The 23,679-nt window shown below is 35.7% G+C and overlaps 1 protein-coding gene across 1 annotated transcript; it reads right to left on the bottom strand.

The window, feature by feature from the left end:
• LOC18791080 lies at positions 364-8,586 on the bottom strand. Its single transcript, XM_007227570.2, has 4 exons — positions 7,138-8,586; positions 6,931-6,981; positions 6,737-6,809; positions 364-983 (listed from the first exon to the last, which is right to left on the bottom strand). Exons 1-4 carry the CDS (start codon positions 8,082-8,084, stop codon positions 804-806), a joined length of 1,251 nt encoding a protein of 416 aa, XP_007227632.2. The 5' UTR covers positions 8,085-8,586; the 3' UTR covers positions 364-803.

Here is a 23,679-nt window from a genome sequence, read left to right on the forward strand (position 1 = left end):
TCCCAATTTTGTACATTAAACTAGTTTAGATTATTGCTTCACAACCCCATTAAAAAAATTAATAAATGAATAAATAAAAACTTGCAAGAATTGTATCATCAAATTATAGACCTATTTGATGATTATATCACCGTATTCACATCATGTACATCTTGTCACTAATTCACCGTTTTATAGTCATTCAGGTACCAGCACGGCAAAGGCTATTGATTCAAGGAAATCAAGCCCAACAGTTCTTAAATTTGTGATATTATAAATCCAATAGGACTACCGTATGTCTTTGATTCTGATATAATCAACAAAAGAGAAAGCAAGCACAACACATGTTAAATTAAAATCTCAAATTCAAAATGAAGCAATATCGAAACAAGTAAAAGGATCGATGCATATCCATTGAGAAATGAATCAAACAAAATGTAAGCCAGTTAATAATTTAGTCACATTGGAGCTTGTACTAGTTAACATAAATCATAAGGAAAATAAATATCAAGCATGCCATGCCTGTAGCTTTGAGATACATTAATTTGGGTTAATGTTATTCGACCCCAAAACCATAATTAACATTGCTTTTGGGGTATTCCCACCCAACTATTTTCTTTTCTCCATCAATTAGAGAAGTGAAAGAACCAAAAAGAAAAAAAAAGAAAACCAATATATAAATTAAAGAGAAAGAAAAAAAGAAAAAGAATGCCAAAAAGAGGAGAGGGCCGAGGAGGGGTTTACATAATTAAATAAACAATGATGCAAACATGGATGGGACCCGATGATGATCAAATAAAATGATGAGAGAAAAAAAAGTGAGATCAGTTTGAAGCAGAAGTGGAGGCCGTCCTAGCGTAGTGCAGCACCATGACATGATCAGTGGCTGTGGTTGAGGAGTCTGGAAGCAAAGCCGGTGCTTCCCTTAGACTCCATATGTTATCTCTTACATGCTGCAACGTCAAGAAAGGTAGAAGCTGCTGTCCTCTACATGTTATCTCTACCTGTAATTTCATATCATTTTCAATCCCAATCACAACAACATTCCAAATTCTCACACCTCCACATATATATACATATATATTTACACACACACACGTACATTAATAAAATGTAATCATTAATTAATTTAATTACTTACTAACTATATAATGACAAACAGAAACAACTTATTAGTAATGGGCTCCCCTTAGCTATATTTGTTGATTTCACATGCATGTCAAAAGAGAAGTTCTTAGGTGCAATCATATCATACGTGCAGCTATAATAATTGTGCATGTTAGAACAGCATAATTATGAAAACTAGCTTTTTGCTTTTCTTTTAGGTAAGTGTAATTGATAGCCATGCAGATATTAAACCAGGACTTTATGAAATGTAATCGAGTATATATTATAAAAACTCTCGGAAACAGGATGCAAGTGATCTTTTGTCTCTTATTAACACATATATTGGATTATATGACAAGAAAAAAAAATTCTAACTATTCAAAAATATAATGTTAGAGAGTGTAACGATCTAAGGTCCTGAGTCAAATCCTAAAATTCGTATAGGCTGTGTGAGTTTAGTATATTAACAACGCTCCTTTAAATAAGAAAGGTCTTAAAATATTATTATCGCTTTTAATCATAAAAAGAAAGGTCTTAAAATATATATATATATGAGAAAATAAAATGAGCAAATATTATGTAATGTTGAAGTCATGCTTTGTCACTAGCTTACGTCTTTTCCATGCTATGTGTTCCATATAAATCTTTGTAACGTCTGCTTTACCCATAAATCTCTCTCAACTTTTTATCTTTACTCCCAAGAGATTCTTCATGCCCCACACCAAACAGTCCACGTTGATAACTTTTATATTCCAAAATAATAAAGAAAAAACATTCACACAATGAAAAATTACGTATTAGTATGTAATAATTGTAATTGTCCCACAGAAAAATAAGGGATATTGGAAAAGAAAGTTAATTCGGTCAGCGGTCAGGCATTAAAATCGACTGTGAGGGGGCTGCCCGCCATCGCACGATCTTAAACTTCCCGGTTTTAATGATTAGGGGACCTACTCAGACTTTGCTGGTAAGCCAAAATCATGACGCTTTGGACTTTAATATTAAATTAGCAAATATCAAATAATATAATTCTTTTTTATAAAAATAAATCCAAAAAAATCACGTAATGGATCCAAAAAGCACGGCGACGAATAGGCACTATCGATCTTTTATTTTTTTCAAAAGGGCCAAAGCCTAACTATTCCAATCCAATTTCATCTTCATGCACGTCTCTTTCACGTTGCTTCTGAAAACCCTAATTTGAAAGGTCAATATTCCTTCATGAACTAGCTTCCACCGTAAGATCTTTTCTGGCTAATAAAATATTAAATATTATAATCTCTAAGACACTGCTTGAAACCTGGCAAAACCAAGTTGTTTAAAGGTCGTTTTTATATTAGCCAACAAACAAGGATTATCCTTGTATTTCTTTAATGTGCATGCATCGCATTCACCAACTATAAACTATTCATTCACTTTCATGCTTCTTATCTGTCTTTTGTGATTTTATTTTTGTTCTTAGTAACACCATGCATTTAATTCCTCCAACATAAAGTATTTTGTAATATTTATTCAGATTTCTATAGCATTTACAACGAGCTAATACAACGAATCTACACCGTCAAAATGAAGGTAGCTACAACTAGGTTCCTAGTTGGTTGTGGGGAGAGAGAGGATGATGGGGTCTATTAAATTCCATGCATCAAAGTGCAGCACTTAAGGTTTTGATGGGCCTTTTTTTAAGCACAAACAATGCATCTATATCTAGTAAAAGAGAGCGAATTAGAAGGGCCTACATTAGCTGTGGAATGGAAAGATATGAAAGATGAGTATGAGTTGAAAGAAACGAAAGCGTGACGAAAGGAGAACGAGAGAAAGAGAGAGAGAGAGAGAACCAAACGCATGCAATAGGTTTTGAGAACGACAGGGTCCACGTGTGATTTTTGAGGCCCTACAATATAATTTGGACCGACCGATATGTGTTATTATCGACACTTTATTGTATGGTAATAAGTGTCAACTGGCCAAGATAATCCAAGATGATCGAAGATGTTTGATTTGCAACAACTTAAAGTCAATGAAGCAATTACAAAATACATGTTATTCATGTCGATGAAAAAGAAGAATAATTTTTTATGATTCTCATGGATTGTGGCTAATCACCACAAAGAGCATCATGCATGCCTAGCTACCAGCTAGTGTGAAACCAAATCAACGAACCCAAAAGATCATATCTTGATCATCTGAGAATCATATCACCCACAGATACAAACACTCCTAAATTTACGCTAAAATCATTAGAGATTGTTTATATTTTTTGGGGTTCATGAGACTAAGTGTATTTAATGTAATAAGTTAGAGCTCATCTTTCATGCCCACTTATAAACCTAATCATTGGGTATTTAGTTGCATGCCAGGTGTGAAGGGTGCGAGTTGGCTTTCCGGCCGGCATGGAATTTAATTTGATTTCTCCCTAGAAAATTTGTGTAATTAACCTGGGCGGTGGATCCAAAAAGAACAAAAGAAATTGCCAAATCAATGTGTAAGGTTGACTTATATAATACTAAAGTACGTGAAAATTATTTAGTTTTTTTTTTTAATTATAGATATTTTTTATTGAGAAGGGCGATACTAAATTAAACTTACACACACTACACAGATGCTATGACTCGAAACCAAAACATTTCTTAAGAGAACAATTGCTCCATTATTAATATGTAGAGTACATATATAAAAGCAAAGCAGAATGTTTAGCGTGTCACACATCCTAAATTATTGCTATATTTTATTAATATGGTATAGATATGGATGAAAGTTTTAATTGTAATTAGGGGGCGATATGAATATATGGGGTGCATGGAAACATTAGCTGCAGAGTTCGACTGTTGGTTGTTTTGCATATAGCTAGCTAGGTGTTTTGTTCGGGAATGATTAATATAATAAGATCCTGTCTCCATCTCTCGTCTCCTAACTTGGTGGCATGGAGTATAAGGTAACAAAACAAGATTAATTTTATCATCAAATCATCGTAAAACATTTGACCCTATATTATATACAATACATTTTGTTGGTTTATCATTCCTTCCACTATTTTTATATTCTAATAAATAGAAAACTAAAAACTGTTAAAGATGTAGAGTCAACAACTATTTTCCATGTATTTTAACAAATGGAAAGGATTGAACTTCAAATTGCAAAACATTGGCATGTAGAGTATGTCATGCAGATCAGTTCATACACACAGACATATATATATATATAATTTAAGTAGGCTACAACGACATCGTATGAATATGATAATTTAGGTCAAGAGAAGACAAGTTATTAAGGCATTCAGCCTAACACGTTAGCTTATCTAGTATTTATTTATTTTTAATGTGAATTAAGTTGTGGTTCCTTGTTCTTTCCCTGCTAGATATACCTGTGTTGGTTCCTATATCAATTTCCCTAGGTCATAATTATTATTTTTCCCAATTTCCCTTGCATTATATAAAAGTAGCAGGGATATACTGAAATAATTCATTCTATTATTATTATCATTCTTAACCATGTCAACTCCTATTCAAAGCAATTATATATATTCTCGATTCATTTGTAAATTCATAATGGATTAATTGAGGAATTTTAAGTAGATTCATAGTTATTCGATTATCGACGAAGCTATTTCTATTGAATATATTCACTATAGAACCCAAAAAAATTCAATTAGAAAAAAATACCACACTAATACAGTTACATTTGCTTGTGGGAGATATAAATTTAGATTTATGCACCTTTTCTTTAATGACAAGACTTGTGTTTCTTAATTCATGTAGAAAGAGTAGATATTAATTATATCTTAATAAATATTATATATAGCTTAAACTTGCATGCATGGAATACAAATGTATCCTAAACAAATAATATGCATGCATTTTCATCGAGTTATATATAATATGTAGAGCTGACTTTACATCATGATTCAGGCCTTCACGTAACATCTATTATTGAATACTGAGATTTCGTTTACTCTCTGCAACTATGTCTTACACATCATGCTGTTGATTAAACCCGTGATTAATAATTAAAGTTTACTCATTCGTTGCATAAACAATTTTATAATCTAAGAATGCTGGCTAATAGCAAGGGTGCAGTATGCTAATCATTTCAAGATATATATAATTAATATGATCTCTCAAGTAGGTTAAGAAACCCTTAGTTCATTGTGAAAGCTTAAGTTGCTTTAAACACGACACGACTTATGTTTCGATATGTTTTAAGGAATTTTAAGTTGAGCAAAATTATTAGGAAACATATAGGTATTTCATCATCAAGTGTGTGTTAGAAGAATTCCTTATGGTGCGGCAATAGTATGCACATTATTACTGTATTATGTGTAATTAATGCAACTCGTGCACCTATACTAGTATTTTTGCATACATCTAAGGTTTATTAAAACTTAATTACTCTATCTAGAGATCTGTCACATGAAAAAAAAAGAACCTAACATGCATATGCCAGTTAACATTGCACTTGGAGGATCAAACTTCTAGGGGGAATCAGAAACAAAGAAAAGTAGCCAAGGAGTACCGCTGAAGCGAAGGAGGACTGGTGGAGCCTGAACGATTTGAGAGAAAGATCGATTTCTCTCAAACTTCTAGGAAAAAAAGAAGGTAAAAAGTGTTGTTGTTGTTGATTATAAGAGGACACTCATATAAACAAGCCTGAATGATTTGAGAGACAGTGGGAAATATAAGCTTAAAATCAAGCGAAAGTATATACACTCCAAGAAATCCTAGCTAGAGTCATATATATGCTGTACGCTGATCTAGGAAAAAAGAAGAAGGTAAAAAGTGGTGTTGTTTATTCTAAGAGGACACTCATATAAACAAGAAAGGAAGATCGATCTCTTCAAGTAAAATTTGGACATAATTTATATAAAAGATCAGTCTAAGCCACTTAATCCCACCCAACTCTCCTTTATATTCCATCTATTTAAAGTTAATAATCTCCAATCGAATGTTAGTTTACGCGTAAGATACGAGTGTATGTGTACTCGAATTCCTATTGTTTGGCTTTCATAGTGGTGTTTCTATCTATGGTAATGTAGAGATTTTTCTTTCTTTTTTTTTTGAATGTTGGTTGTGCTTTATTCTGCTTTTCCATACAGATACTGCCAGTTCATTGAAATGTTACTTTCATAAATTTTAAGATATGAAAGAGGAAACTCCTTTTAAGCAAAGACGAAAGGACATTCATTTTTCTCTACCATTGATTTGAGGTTTGAGCATAGCGCGGTGGTAGGTAAAGAAAGCACTTGATAGTAGTTAACCTTAATCAACTTTTACCCTTAATTCCATAACCAAGTTAACTAACTAAACACAAGCAGATGACCCATTTAGAAAGACTAATTTTTTTCCCCCTTTATTAGAAAATAGTTATGAGCAGAAAAGCTAAGGCGAACAATACAAAAAGAGAAGAGAAATATACTCACCACCTAAATATGGTTTTATCATAAGAAACAAATAGCACTATATACAAGCCCAATTCTAGTTCTGCTGTTTCTATCACGTCCCTAACACCAACCATGTGCTCATAGCTTAGCTTAGTTACTTGACAAATGATGTTTCTCGATGATGTTAAGTTAGTAAGCAGCACTACAAGCTATCAATTAATGATCAACTCTTTAAGTATGAATTTCAAGTTTTCTGCTAATGGTCAGAAAACATACCTCTGATTCGCTATCCAGTCTCAGCTTGTTAACCAGATACTTCTTTATCAACCGGATTGTCATCCTTCTATCCCTAAATTTTCCCACATAAAAAAATTATTAAAAAAATTAATCGTAGTGATAAGTAAGTAAAAAGGGAAAAAAAAACCTCAGATTAACCAAATCCCAGAAGATGAAGGATAGACAGAGTTTACTTGATTCTTAGGTAGCTTTTGGGTATCTGTGGCAAGAACGGTTCTTTTTCTCTGCATTGATGGACAAACCGAACATAATTAATTATCATGAGAATTGATTAAACACAAATTAACATGAAGAAGAAAGGAAAAAAAAAAAGAGGAAAAGAATGATCAGTGGGGTCGGCTATCCAACAACACTAATAATGCTGATACAATATTACTTACTGATTCTGGGATGCTTGGAGCATAAACCAAATGCCCGACTGGGGCCTCCTGGGAGGATCAACAACTCTGAAATCTAAGCTTGGCCCAGCAACATTCATGTCGTGATGATACTGATGATGAAGCGGACGAGGAAAATAGGGGGAACCCAGTTGTGTGAAAGAGGAAGTTGAATAAGAAGAAGAAGAGGTTGAAGCCATCCCTATATTATTATGAGGGACAGTTGGCCTGAATTGCCAGTTGCCCTCGTGGTGAGGAAACAAACTCGATGAGGAGGTGCTCATTCCCGGCCCCGGGTGTTGAAAGTATAAAGATGTAGCACTCGTAGAGAAATTCGAATGAAATTGCAGCCTAGCGGAAGAAGAAGAAGAAAGAGGACGGATTTCTGGAGGAACAAGAAACATTGGAGGCATATGATGATGCTGCATAGACCTGACTTGTCGTATGGATGATGAAAGAGCAGCGTCTTGGCCAGGTGGTAATAGATCGAGCTCAATCAAACCGGGACCAGAAAGAGTGTCCCTTAAGCCTCTGGGGGTTTGGTCTACGGTTGCAGCTGGTTGATGATTGTTGGAGCCGCCTATAGTCAATTGAAGCCATCCTTCGTTGTCCCTGTCATCTGGAGCATCCTTTGAACTTGAACCGGCTTCGTTTACACTGTTGGTTCTCGACTCATCCTCAGCCATTGGATCAATCGCCGCAAGATGGTGATGAAGATGATCAGATTCCGTAACGATACTGTTAATATTATTATTGTTGTTGCTGCTGTTATTATTACAACAATAATAATTATACTCATAACCTTCTTCTACTTGACTAGTAGTACTCATAAGACCGAAGCTCTGATCTTCTGCCGTGTTGTAATTGGCACCGCATCCACCATAACCACTGTAAAGATATCGATGATGTTGTTTGGATAAGTTTTGATGAGCAGCAGGAACCATGGTCATTTTGAGCAACCCACCAACCCAAAGGAGAAATAATATTGATTGGAGGCCTCAGCTTGAGCCATGAGTTGATAAAGAAACTAAGTCTTGAATGATCTGGGGTTTAGATGGGGAAGTGAGATCTGCTGCTGGTGCCATGGGAGGAATGTTTTGAGCTAGTACTAATTGGGGTAGTGGTATAATTAAGAAAGAGAGAGACACCCATGAACATGAACGTCTTGCAGCGGCTGATGATGATGATGATCATGTGGTGGGCTTTTGTTTGAAGCAGTTTCATTTCATCCTAGTCGAGATATGATATTCCCAGAAAAATAGGGAGAATAAACCTTGCAAATCTCACTTTCCATTAATTCTATTTCTTTGGAAGCTTGTGGATGGAGATGAAATAGTTGCAGAGAGAGAGAGAGAGAGAGAGAGAGATGGTGATCAGTCAGTTATATTATATATGTATTTTTGTTCTTCTATTCTATATATGCTGAAGGAGAGGTCGAACAGTACTGGTGATTTTTTTAAATAATAAATAATAAAAAAATTCTTGACTTTATTAAGAACTAAGAAGAAATATACGTCCCACCTGTTTTCTAATAAATAATTAGGCTACGGTACCATGATTCTTGTACAACATATATATGTATACAAACATGGGTAAATACTTCAGACCCAAAAAAAAACATGGGTAAATACTTTGTTCTTAATTATAGTAACTTTTAACAAAATTCATGAGATTATTATGAAAGTAGCAATTCATTTGAGTAAGGGTGATTTTTACTTTTCATTGATTAAAAATTAATTGGTGATAAATAATAATAATAATAATAATTACATGTAAAGTATAAGTAACTTTATCAATCGAAAAGTAAAAGGGTAATAACAAGCTAGCTAGATTATTAATGTTTGTTTGTGCATCTTTAATTGAATGAATGAAATGACATAACGGCTCTCTCCTCCTTTTGAGATATCTCTAAAAGATCCCTTTTTAGGCATAGCAGTAGTGGATTTATGTGCTAAAGCCATCACTTGTGTTCTGTACTGTGAATATATATATATATATATATATCATATGTGCTTTTCAATTTGGTACTCTATCATAATCCATACATAAGACTAGTTGTTTTCTGATCTGAAAATCGATGATGAAGTCACATTATTATTAGCAGCTACCCTCAAAGTAATTAAGAGTAATCCCAATAAAAATGATATGGGCTGTGTTTATTTTAGTCAAACAAGGTGCAGTACTTTTGGTTTGGTTTTAAAGATTAAATTAAGCAAGTAATTAATTAAATTTAAATGCCTGAAATTGAGAAAAGGAAGGAAGTGGCAGGGCATAATGACATTACCTGTCATGTGTCTAAACAAGAACAAGGCTGATTAAGATATTAATCCTCAGAGCACATTGGGCTAAGTTTTATATTAAGAGAGGTAATTAACTATAAACAAATCAACAGGGGAATTGGGGGACCTGGGGGACTTGGGGGACTTGGGGGACTTGGGGGACTTGGGCATGCATATATGATGGTGTTTCCCCACAACCACAACCCAAGAATCGAAACACAGCGACGTGGGGCTTCCAATTACGAATTTAACAATCTATATTCCTTCCAAAACCCATGTGCCTCCCACCCTCCCTGCATCTCCTCCTGCCTCATGTACGGCAATGGCAATGACACTGCCAATAGCATGCATCTGACTATTAATTTGCTGTCGAAATTCTATCTGCACCAGCAGGATGCTTAGTTTTAATTAGTAAAGCCTCAAAATTGAAAATCTGACATTTCAATTCAAATGGTGGTTGTTGGCTTGGCTTGGCTGCCTCTCATCCTGAAAAGCTGACCATAATTTTTTTTTTCCAGCCCATCATACACACCTTTATTTGAATTTTTTTGAAATGAAGGGACCTTTCAAAGACGCGTCAATCAGCGAATTCTATAAGCTCTGAAACTGTGGAGGAGAAATATATGCCATGCCATGGCATGCAATACAGGACACATGCAATTTTAATTAAATTCAATTAAAAGCCCTATATATATATATATATATATATATATATTTGATCATTGATGGATGGACGGCTCAGGGCGCACTCCTATAGTACTATAGGTGATCAACCACACTATTCTACAGACTATTCTACCTGGACGCCACCCGCGGATACAAAATAAAACATAGATCATTTCAAATAACTGTAATTGTGGTAACATAGGTTCAAGTGTATGACCCGGTTTGGTTTAGTTTGGTTTATAGCTCAATTACCGATCATGCATGCCCATTCGATTTATTAGTATACTTAATTTTGGCTCGATTCGGTTTATTAATAGATGTGCTTTCTGAGGAATCACTTTGATATTTTTTGACATTTTTCTAATAAAGGTGCTTATGAACAAAAACAGAAGTGCTTTCTACATAAGCATTCCCAAACTCACTAACTAATACATTGTAATGAAAAATGAAAAAGTTACTTGGGTGCCACATATGACATAGAGCTTAGATTAGAGTGGTAGAGAGAAGTGGGAGGGAAGTAGTGTGATGAACATGATGATGGTTTTGGTTAAATTTGTATGGATATATATAAAAGGAGAAGAAGAGGTAGCAGAGAGAGTGAGTGAGTGAGTGAGATGGCATGCCTGGCTGGTGACAGTGCATGGGCATGGGATGGAATGACTTAAGCTTGGAATAAAAGCATGAAAAGCAAGCAAAGGTGAAAGGCTATTGATAGTGATATCTTTCTACCCAAAATTCATCCGCAAGATATTGCCTTAGTGCTCTCAACGGTCCTACGTCACGCCGACTGCTCTCTCTTTTTTATTTGATTATACATAAAATATATAGGACAGCGTTCAGGCAAACATTTTGAGTTAAATTCTTATTATTCAATCTTAAACCATAAAAACACAACTCTTGAATTTGTATTTTGTTACTACTACTACTAGCTGCAATTCCAATTTTAATCCTTCCTTTTGATCTCCTAATTACTTTACTTAACTTGGGTCTGGTTTACTTAAGTAGGTGGTTGACCTTAATTATATAAGGAGTTACATATAATATCCATAGTTTTGCCAAATTGGGCTGGACCAAGAAAGATTTAACCAAGTCATGCCAACCCGTTAGCTATGCCTATGGGGTGCACAAGATAATTAACACTAGAAAAAGAAAACAAACACACAAATCAGACATCGGACAATTATAATTATTAGCACGAAAATAATTTGCTTTTCAATTCAATCATGAAATTACACGAAACCTCATGTGTTCTGTTCAGTAAGCAAAATTAGCCATCTTTCCCATAGAAAAAAAAAATTTCTTATTAGACTCGTGAATATGTGACTAGTAATAATCACATGGACGGAGTGTTTCACGCATTAGTTGGGTCCCTGATCTGTGTAGACCAAGGGCGAACACTCATCGTTTATGGCATCGACTATCAGGGTATCTAATCCCGTTCACTCCCTAAAGAAGCAAGAACACTAGCAAAATGTCAAAAATGAGTTCAATGGAGAGTTCCGAAATATGCGAAACAAAGGGGCAAACATGTATCTGAACTGAAAAACATCCCTTTTGGGTTCGGCTTTTGATTTGAAGGGTGTAGAAAGATGAAAAGAAAGCACAAGTTTTGGTGAATACGTAATAATAATGCATGGGATGCTCTTCGATCAATTCTGACTTTGGAGAGAGAGAGATAGAGAAAGGGATATGATTTCATGTCATGCATAATGCATTAGATTAGCTAGAGTCCATTGGATTTGATTTAACCGTACTAAGTAAGGGGAGAGGCGGGGGGCCAAATGATGATGGCTTTGTAATGTGCTTGTTCCCATTGGAAGTGGGTTTGTTTTGCGCTCCCAATTCCCTTCCCTTTCCCTTTCCTTTCCCCCCACTAATTGGTTGGATATGATTTGTAGTTGAAGAATTAAAAAACACAAAAACAAAAACCAAAAACCAAAATGGGTTTGGTTTGGTTTGGTTTGGTTTGGTTTGGGCTTTAATCTCGTCATCATGGCATCATCAATGCCATCATCATTAAAGCTCCTAATTCTCCCATACATGATGGGTTTTTAAGTTTTGTTTTTTCTTTTAAAGATTTCTGGGGTGCTGTAGGTGTTTAATTATTTGTTTGGTTGTGTCTGCATGTGCATGTGGTGCAATGAGTGCGAATGTCAGGCAGTCTGTCTTCATGCATGTGATTGTGAGAGAGAGAGAGAGAGAGAGAGAGAGAGAGAGAGAGGAATGGATAAATCAGTTTTTGTTGAAATCGAGAGAGAGAAAAGAGTGCATGGCGTATAGCGGGGGTTTGTCAGGTATTTGTGAGCACGGCACAAACTGCTCTGCTTCTCTCTCTCTCTGCTGCTGCTGCTGCTTCTCTTTAGTCTCTGTTTTTCTGCTCTTTTTTCTCTGCTCCTGCTTTTGGGTTTGAATGCATGTGATGTGAGAAGTCCTTCCTTCCCATTCTCTATATACTAATTAAATTCAGAGCCCTTCCCATCCAGTCAACTTTAGTCAAACATATTCTTCTCTTCTGCCTGAGCCACAGCTACTACTCTCCCTTCCCATCCAGTCAACTTTAGTCAAACATATTCTTCTCTTCTGCCTGAGCCACAGCTACTACTCTTTCCTATTACAAGTGATCTTTAATTAGACAAACTTTCTTTTGGGGCAAATGGGTCTTGGGGAATAGCATTTCTTCCTAGGGAAACAAGAATCACCACAAATAATTATCTTTCATGAAAACCACGTGTTGTCGTTTACATGACAAGGCTACTGTTGCCCATGAATTCCAGTTCGAGTAACATTAGGTAGTTCATGCTAGTTATTGTTATCTTCCAAATAGTTTAATTGCTTAATTCTCATCCAAGGATGGAGCAATTAATATTCAGTACCATTTAGAATGTTCACTAATGAGACAAAGAGGTTCGTTCCCATTTATATATTTGTATTTGATGTTTAATACATCATCGAATGTAGCCTGTAGGTTGAAAAGTGAGAAAATAAAATGGTTGGCTTGCATGGTGTCCTCTATTGCAAGTTACAACCTCTCTCTCTCTCTCTCATTGGCAATTGACAAGGATATGTATAAGAATTCATAAGCCAGTGACTCATATTCCTGGAAGCCGAGATTTTGTCCCCTTAAAAGACTTTGCTTTCAAAACTGGCAAAGGAGAGGGAAAAGGACTTTGCCACATGTAAATCATTTCAGTTCGAGAATATGGGTATACTCTGTCGTTGGTGGTGCGAAAAGTTAATCTCTCCTTAAATTTTTGCTCATCATTAAAAATAAAAAAATAAAAAAGGTTGAAAAGAAAAGAAAATATATATTAATTGCAAGTGTACTTACCTTAAATGTGCTAGAACATGAATATGGTTTGAATACTTTGGGTTGAGTTTTATTTTTCTCCATAAGGAGGTATATATAGGAGTTTACTTGAGTGTTTTACAAGGAAATAGATACAGTAATCAATTAGGAAAGTATCTCCTAATTATATAATGATTTGTCAACTATATAAAATAGGAAAGTAAATCCCTTAATTAATCAAGGAAATAAATCTACTTGATTAATTAGGAGACTCACGTCAACACTCCTCAAGTTGGTGCATATATGTCACCAATGCCCAACTTGGTAAGTGAGTCATGAAATACTCTGCAACAAACAGCTTTTGTTAAGATATCTGCAAGTTGATCTTCTGATTTTAGGAATGGCAGGCGGATGATCTTCTTCTCAATTTTTTGTTTGATAAAATGTCTATCCACCTCAACATGTTTGGTTCGATCATGTTGAACTGGATTATGGGCAATATCGATAGCTGACTTGTTGTCACAATGCAACTCTATTGGTTTTTCTGGCTTGAAGCCTAATTCTGTCAAGAGTCTTCTGATCCACAATAATTCACAAAATCCGTGAGCCATTCCTTGATACTCTGCTTCTGCACTAGACCAAGAAATCACTTTTTCTTTTTACTCCGCCAAGTGACTAGGTTACCTCCCACGAATGTAAAGTAACCAGAAGTAGAGCATCTATCTGTAATGAAACTAGCCTAATCAGCATATGTATATCCAACAACTTCAAGATCTCCATTTCTTGAGAGCATTAATCCTTTCTCAGGGGCTAACTTTAAGTATCTTAAGATCCGATCAACTACATTCCTATAAGAAACATTGGGCGAATGCATAAACTGACTAACCACACTCACAGCATATGCAATATCTGGTCTTGTGTGTGCCAGGCATATTAACCTTCCAACAAGGCTCCTTATTGGTTGATTCTTGGTCCATGTCTTCACACAACTTGTGATTCATCTTAATAAGTGTGTCAGTAGGCTTACATCCAAACATTCTTGTTTCAGTGAGTAGATCCATTACATACTTCCTTGAAGACAAATATACCAGTTTTTCACCTTACTACTTCGAATCCAAGAAAATACTTTAGATCACCTAAATCATTCATCTCAAATTCCTGAGACAAATACTTTTGTAACTTCAGTTGCTCTTCTGCATCGTTTCCAATTACGATTATGTAATCTATATCAACAATCAATGGAGTAAGTTTTCCTTCATCAAGCTTCAAGAACAGGGTATGATCTGAATTAATCTGTGTATATCCAAAATTCTTCATAGATTTAGTAAATCTGCCAAACCATGCCCTGGGAGATTGCTTTAACCTATGTAATGACTTTGAGTTTGCAAACTTGATTTTTCTTGTCATGAGCTGAATTACATCTTGGGGGTAAGTCCATATATACTTATTCTTCTAAGTCTCCATGTAAGAATGCATTTTTGACATCAAACTGATGTAGTGGCCAATCGAGATTTGCTGCTAGAGATAATGGGACTCTAATAGTGTTAATATTGGCCACTGGGGCAAAGGTCTCCTCGTAGTTTATCCCATATCTCTGTGTGTACCCCTTCGCCACCAATCTAGCTTCATATCTTTCAACGGATCCATCTGTTTTGAGTTTCACAGTATAAATCCACCTGAATCCTACTGTCTTCTTTCCATGAGGTAAGGGCACGAGTTCCTATATGACATTCTTTTGGAGAGCTCGCATTTCTTCATTTATAGCTTCTTTCCATTTTGGGTCTTCTAGTGCTTCAGTTATATTGTTGGGGACAGATATGTAAGCCAATTGCTTCACATAGTGCACACATGACTTTGATAATTTGCTGAGAGATATATAATTATTGATGGGGTATTTCCCTTTGGCTTTAAGATCTGTTTCATATTGTACTTGAGGTTTGCCACGGTTCTTCCTTTCTGGAAGTTGATATGTAGGCTCTATGCCTTTTGACATCAAATCATCATGGGATATTTCATTAATGTTATCAGTTTTAGGAAAATATGTTACCTGAATGACTTCCTCAACAGGTGATTAGTGCAGTACTGGAGCTGAAGCGGGCAAAATCTCATAAAACGGTTCAATTTTCTCATCCTGATTTTGACAGCGTGGTGACAACTGATTGTTTTACTCTGGCGACCGGTCGCTATCTGCTGGCGGCCAGTCGTTTTGAAGCAGGTTCTCTGTAGTTGAAGAACTAAGAGGGGGCGACAGGTTGCTTTCCACTGGCAACCGGTCATTTTGATGCACTGGGGAAAAAAATCGAGAATTGAAGCAGTGGTGGATTCTCGATTCTCCTCATGGGCTTTTGAAAAATATAAGTCATGTTCCCGAAACACAACATCTATGGAGGTAAATACCTTCTGACTAGGAGGATGATAACACCGATGTCCTTTCTGATGCGGTACATAGCCAATGAAAACACACTTTTCGGCTCAGGGATCCAATTTGCTTCGTTGGTGACCATGTAAGTAGACAAATACAACACAGCCGAAAATTCGGGGTTTCAGGTTTAGGGTGGGAGGTGTTTGGAAATTTAGGATACTAGAGGGAATCTGATTGATAAGGTATGCTGCAGAGACGATGACTTCGCCCCAAAAGGATCGTGGCATATTGGCACTAAAGAGAGGGGCACAAACGACTTCCAATAAGTGTCTGCTCTTTCTTTCAGCCACCCCATTATGTTTGGGAGTGTAAAGACATGAGCGTCGATGTATGATGTCATGATCTTGTAAGAACTGGTTAAGATCATGGTTGAGAAATTCTTCGCCATTGTCAGAACAAAGAACCTGAATTCTGGCATGAAACTGAGTCTCCACCATTTGATAAAACTGTTGAAACTTGTAACTGACTTCTCCTTTAGTTTTGAGAGGAGAAACCTAAGTCATACGTGTGTAATCATCTATAAACATGACAAACCACCGCACCCCTGCTGGAGTGGCAATTTAAGCAGGTCCCCAAACATCAGAATGAACAAGAGAAAATGGAACCAAACTCTTATTTGAACTTAATGGGAACGGGACACGATGGCTCTTAGCTAATTCACACATATCACACTGGAAGCTGCAAACATCAAGACTGAAAAATAATGATGGAAACAACTTCTTAAGATAACCGAACGAGGCATGCCCAAGACGTTTATGCCATAACCAAATTTTATCTATTTCCCCCTCAGAACGAGTTCCATTGGTTGTGAAAGCTTGAACAACTTTAACCTCACTATCCGGTGCCCAGTCCAAGTAGTAGAGTTTGCCTCGACGAGTACCATAACCAATCGTCTTTCCTGTGAAGATGTCTTGAAAAACATAATGATTCGGCCAAAATGTTACAGTACACCCCAAAGTAGTAATAAGTTGTGCAACAGATAGCAAGTTATGGTCCAAAGATGGAACAAGTAATACATAATCCAGATGTAGGAAGTAGAGAGAGATAGAGAGCCCTCCCCAACCACAAGGGAGGGGTACCATTAGCATTAGACACCACTGACGGAGTGGATGATTTGCGACTAATAAGTTGGGTAGGATCAAATGTCATGTGATCCGTAGCACCCAAGTCGATAATCCATGCAGATTTTTGAGAGGACGTATAAAAATTAGAACCTTTGGTGGTAGCGATAGAAGCATGAGTCCGGGTAGCTGGGTCACCAGGAGTAACCGCATGCTTTTGTGAGTTTGCAATAAGGGGGAGAATCGTAGGGGTTCCTGACATCGCAGCGGAAGTAAGATGCGATATGAGAATGTGAGGAATTGTGATTGGAGGAATTTTATTTGAGGAATTTGATGTAGGAATTTGATGTAGGAATTGGATTTGAGAGGTATGTGTATAAGATTTGAGGGTATGTGTTTAGGAATTTTGATAAGAGGATTTCAGGACTTTAGATTTGAAGGATTTGGATATGGGAAAAAATATGAGGAATTTGATTTAGGGTTTTGGATTTGAATATAAGAAATTTGAGATAAGGGTTTAGAGACAACCTAGGATCGATTACTCTGATACCATGCTAAAATATGAATATGGTTTGAATATTTTGGGTTGAGTTTTATTCTTTTCCATAAGGAGGTATATATAGGAGTTTACTTGAGTGCTTTATAAGGAAATAGATACAGTAATCAATTAGGATAATATCTTCTAATTATACAATGATTTGTCAACTATATAGAATAGGAAAGTAAGTCCCTTAATTAATCAAGGAAATAAATATCCTTAATTAATTAGGAGACTCAAGTCAACAAAATAGGTATTGTAATTATTTTGATACCTAATTTTCCATACATTTGATAACATCCTATGGAATCAAAAAGTACGTGAGTTACCCATTATAATTAGCAATTCAATACCTGATACAAAAAAGAAAGAAATTATATTGATTATAGGAGTAGTTGATCTCATACTCATTATGTCCAGGGACGAACGCATAGAGGGACAAATGGGGTCAACCCCATGGACGCCGGAAAAATGGCTATGGAGGTCTGAGGCTACCCCAAGCCTTGCTGGTGTGTGACCCTATGGCGCACACCACCTGTTCTATGAAATGCCGCAAAAGCCTTGTGCGCCCAAGGCTTCAAATTTTCTTTTTTAAACGCATGGCCAAAACAACGTCGTTTTGGTCCAGGCGCTTTAAATATATATATATATATATATTTGTTTAAACATGGCTTCAAAACGGCGTCGTTTTGAGTTAGGTTTAGAAAAATAATAATAATAAATTCCCAACAACTTACCCGACTCCTCCAGCAGCAGCAGCCTCTAAAGTTTATATGTGATGTTTTGTTGAATTAGAATTTATTGATATGATTATGAAATTGATTGATTTTATTATTTGGATAATTGGATTGGATTAGAGTTTATATTGATTGATATTATTATTTGGATTAGAGTAGACTTTATAATTGATTGAATTAATTAATTAATGTGTAGAATTATGGAACGATACTTTAACAGAAAATTATAGTTTGTCTAATCCAAGTAGTTCAAGTGCAAGCATATGACCAAGACCTATTGAATTAGATAAGTACATTGAGAGAGACGTTTTTGCTTGTATTGATAACGAAGCTATAATGCAATGTTTTTAAAATATGAAAACTTGTCGTGGACAATTATAGCTTGTATTGTTAGTTTTGCAATGAATTATGAATGGAAATACTATATTTATGTTTTTTAGTGTTATTTTCTTCTTAAAAAAATTTCGACACTTTTAGACTATAACCCTATGAGGTCACAATCCTGCGTCTGCCACTGATTATGCCTCTTGTAATCTTAACTTCTCTTATTCATAACTTCCCTCATTCTAGGTAAGTAAACATTTGATACGTATACCTTTATTAGAAGAAAATGTTGACAACATGCAAAACTAAGTTAGTTTTGCAATGAATTATAAATGAAAGTACTATCTTTCTGTTTTTTAGTGTTATTTTATTTTTAAAAAAAATTCGATTATATCTCTCGTAATCTTAACTTCCTTGATTCATGATTTCCCCCATTCCAAGAAAGTAAACATTCAATACGTATATGTTTATTAGAAGAAAATGTTGACAATAGACAAAACTAAGTTTAGAGGAAAATAGGATTATGCTTTTGTCTCCTTTTCTTTTTCTTACAAAGCGGTCTGAAAAGTAGAAGTCATTGGAGAGTTATAAAACCCTAGAATAAACTGTAAACTTTGAGGTTACCTAAAGAAACATTCACAATCATTAGCATTGAAGACTTTATTTTGGATTCTATAGTATTGTCTATATCACACAATATTATCCATCATTCATTGTCTCATACACGTCAATTGATGGCACCATGTAATAGTCTCGACTGTTGATGACCGTATAAATCATCAAATTAAGAATTGATTAATTATTGACTAAGTTTCAATGAGAAATAGAGTTAATCTTTAAAGGGTATAATTTGTTCTTTTCTGTTAAAATATCAAAAGAAAGTACAAACCAACTTGATTATGCAAAAACTATTGCTCTGAGGTTCTCATCAAGCAATTATATAGCACTAGAAATTTATGTCCCTCCCTCCCTCTCCCTCTCCCTCTATCGATTGCTTATTGCTTGCTGGTCAATTCAGTTCTCCAAATTCTGTTCAAACTTTTAAAAACTCTCTCTCTCTCTCTCTCTCTCTCTCTCTCTCTCTCTCTCTCTCTCTCTCTCTCTCCCCACAAACTCATCGCACAAACAAATGAACAATATAGCATATGCCATGCTTTCTTTTGCAATCTTGTGACAGGGACTGGTCTTGGAGAGACAGGTACGTAGGGTTTGTGTCTACTTTGTTGTTGGATAGATTTTTTTTTAAAAAAATTGTACATGTATATGTGCGATCGAGGAGATGCCTTTTGATAGCTTTTGGCTTGGCATAGGCGCCTCTCTCTCTCTCTCTCTCTCTCTCTCTCTCTCTCTCATAGTGGGCTGTGGCCTGTGGGGTACTTACTATAGCTAAGTGATTAATATTCATTCCAAAGTGATGAAAAGGGGGCCAACTTTCTATAAATTCTCCGTTTTGGATTACCACTTTGCATTGCATGTCCCCTTTAAATGCAAGCAAAAGCCTCTCACGTCTACAGGATATATATATATATATTGAAATATTCTCCCAATTTCATTTCCACATAAATAAATAAAAACCGTTATGTGCCCACCCCTTTTTCTTCATTTGGATAAATTTATCCACACCCCACTTTATGAACTAATCTATTTATAATCAAGTGCGCATTAATTATTAATGAAAATAATCAACTCCAATGAACTTTACTCAGTTGATGTAATTATATATTCATTTCACATTGAAATGCTCACCGTCTGATTGAGAAAATTAAGTTTATAAACTACAAATCGAGCGCTACACCTTGCATGTAATTTAGCTATATATACATTGATGACATTGTAGTGAAATTGGTAAATAAAATAATTGGTATAGGGTGCAGAGGCTGAGTAGCCCAATAAACAGAGGTCTTGTTCTTTCATGTCTATGAGAGCACACAGGCACATCAGGCACGCTTGGTGATTTGATCAAAGCACACATGCATGGGAAATTACGAAGGAAAACAGAGTACTTAATTAGTAATTATATAATTAAACCAAATTAATTTATGTACACTTTGCATGTCACCAAACCCTAAATATTCCGTTCTTTTCTATTCCCTTTTTCTTCTTCACTGCTTCCCACGCACCATCATCACTACGAACCTCATCATTCCCAACTCTTTTTGCATAGTCCTTCCTCTGATTTTTATTACATTTTCTCTTTTCCTTGGCCGGCTGGTTTTCAGAGATGGCTTTCTTTCTTTTACAAAACCTCTACCACTTTCTTCCTTTTTATCATTGTTTACTTCCCTCTGTTTGATTATTAGTTTTACTACCAAAAGGGTACTTGCAACAATTACACTCAAATTGACTTGGTGATCACCTTTTGCGTTTTCTTTCCATCTCCTTTTCCCATCTCTCTCTCTCTCTCTCTCTCTCTCTCTCTCTCTCTCTCTCTTAGCTACTACATTCAATCTCTAATAACGTTTTTGCTTCCTACAGATCAATTAGATGGATTATTTTACAATTACTGTGTGCTATTGTCATCAAAATATCTAGTAGACCATATTCCCAAAACTCAAGTACATCCAAGAAATTTATCAAAATATTAGGTTCTTAGTCATATTTCCGGTTCGTGATAGAACTTCCACCGAAACTGTTTTTTCTTCTCGGGGAAATTTCATGTTGTGTTAACAGGTGTTGTACAGTATTTCCAGGTCTAAGAGCAGCCGCCGAATATGAACATTTTACTTTGCCACAGTTAATAAGTCCAACTTAATTATAAAAATAATCTCTTATAAGAAGTATGATTATTATTACTCTAATTTATTTTTATTTTTAACCAGTTATGCATGCCAATGAATGGCCTTGGAAGGCAATCAAACTTTTTTCACTTTCCTTTTCTCTCACTCATACTTGATTATGGTACTTTTCATGCTAGCCAGCTCATTTTTGCGGAGGTTCTAATCCAACGTATTTGACAAAGAGAGAGCCAAACATTTTTTTATCAAAGCGAAGGCAAGGCAATGACTTACATATACAACAACTTACTCGTTTCCTAGTTTCCTTCAAACATTAGGCATTCTTTAGTGCATGTATATATGCCTTAATGTACATAGAAATCTAAATACATACCCGTATATGCATATGTATATGTATATGTATATTTGTACATGTGTATATTATATATTGTTTCAACTCGTCAGATGCTATAGCAATAGCATATTAGCATGTACCTGTCCGATGAGTTTGTGTGAATGGGAATAACGAGTAAAGGGTTATCATCATTACCTCTCCACTATTGTGTACAAATAAAATATGCAACGTGTATAATTATACCTACACGCACTGACCTGAACAATTTCGATTTTTCCACGGCACCCCTCATTGTGTGAAAGAGCATCTATAATAATACCATCATTTAGAGCAATTATAACCTACTTAATAACAACCACCTTTCTTATTTCTTCATAATGTGCAAGAATTATAATATAACCAAAGAGATCATAACAAACAAAACCATTGTTTGAGAACCAACACAAATCCAAATTAGCTTAAGGATATTCAATTTGCCTGATTTTTTTTGTAAAAATGATTTATTAACGAAGACTTGAAAAATATACGATTTGAATCGTTGAAAAAACAAATCGTCATGATTCTAAATGGTGTCCCTCAATAGAAATTGACTTCTACATAAAAGATTTTGTAGAAGCTATCTAAAACCAGAAAGCTTCTTGTTGTTACAGTGATCAATTATGTATTAGTTTTAGCATGGTGTTCAGCTGAAGCCGAGTATGGGTTGAGCTAAGTGCATGCAAGCCTGCCTAATGATGTTATATTTAGCTCATCGGTGTCTCTTCAACTAACAGTTTGACCTGTTGGGCTGAATACTTAAAGAAAACTTATGTATTAGTCTATAAGAGCCACCACCAATGAAGTGTATGTGTGTTACGTTAACAAAGACTTATGCACAATAAAGGAACTAAACAACAAGGGTTCATTTGTGTATGCGTAAGGGCAAGGACGGACCCACAGTGGGGTCAATGGGGTCAAACGACCCCATGGAGTCCATGGAAGCAAGCTACAAGGTAGCTTTGAAATGGGGTATGACCCCATGAGAGAGGGGATCTGCAGACAAGAGGAAGAAGAAGATGAACAGGGGGCTGTGTTCTGTTTCAAAGGAGCTGGCCAAAACGGCGTCGTTTTGGCCCAGCTTCTATTTTTTTTTTAAAAACAGACTGGCCAAAACGGCGTCGTTTTGGACTAAAACGCGCTGGCCAAAACGGCGTCGTTTTGGACCAGACGCGCGAATTTTTTTTTAAAACTCGCTGGCCAAAACGGCGTCGTTTTGGACCAGCGAATTTTTTTTAAAAATCCGCTGGCCAAAACGCCGTCGTTTTGGACCAGCGAAATTTTTTTTTTAAATACCTGGCCAAAACGACGTCGTTTTGGCCCAGGTGTTATAAAAAAAAAACACAGATCAATTTCTCTTCTTCTTCCTCCCGAATTTTCTTCCCAAAACACCTATTTTCTAAACCCTCATACCTAAATCCCCAATCTCCACCCCCCACAACCTTTTACACTATGACCCCACGACACAAAATTCCTGGGTCCGTCCCTGCGTAAGGGGATTGTTGAAATCCCTTGTGAATTTGTTGACTAAAGGTGACCTTTTGGGATGGAAATTGACATGGATATTCAAGTTGGAAATTTCTTATAAGAAGTAGGTACACATATGTTTGGAACAGGGATGGAGTATATCTAAGCAAGCATATGCCTAAAGCTAACCTTTATATATAGTAGCTAGTACTTCAACCTAGCTAGCTATATGTTGTTCAACTTGAATATCAGAATTATGGCCATGTCAAAAATATATGTTAAAGTAGAGCTATATATAATATAAGGTTTGGTTGCATTCTTTGAGAGAGAGAGAGAGAAAGAGAGAGAGAGAGAGAGGAGCCTCTTTTGCAAGTAATTCTCCATGTCCATGTTGTAAGAATATTATATAAATATTCGGTGTGGCCACATGAAGTCACTTATATGATAAATAAATTATTTAATTGATTTAATAATAACTATATTGATAAAAAAAGAAAAGTTGTTTTCTATTTTATTATTGTGATGAGTGGTAATTGATTATGGATTTCACTAGGAAACAAGTCATCTCTTTGCCTATAATAATGCACATATCCATCTTATGTGTAGACTGATGAAAACAGGTATTAGGGTTCTCTAATGTGCAAAAGGCTAGAGAGAAAA

Source organism: Prunus persica, chromosome G1 (assembly GCF_000346465.2).
Source record: "Prunus persica cultivar Lovell chromosome G1, Prunus_persica_NCBIv2, whole genome shotgun sequence".
NCBI lineage: Eukaryota > Viridiplantae > Streptophyta > Magnoliopsida > Rosales > Rosaceae > Prunus > Prunus persica.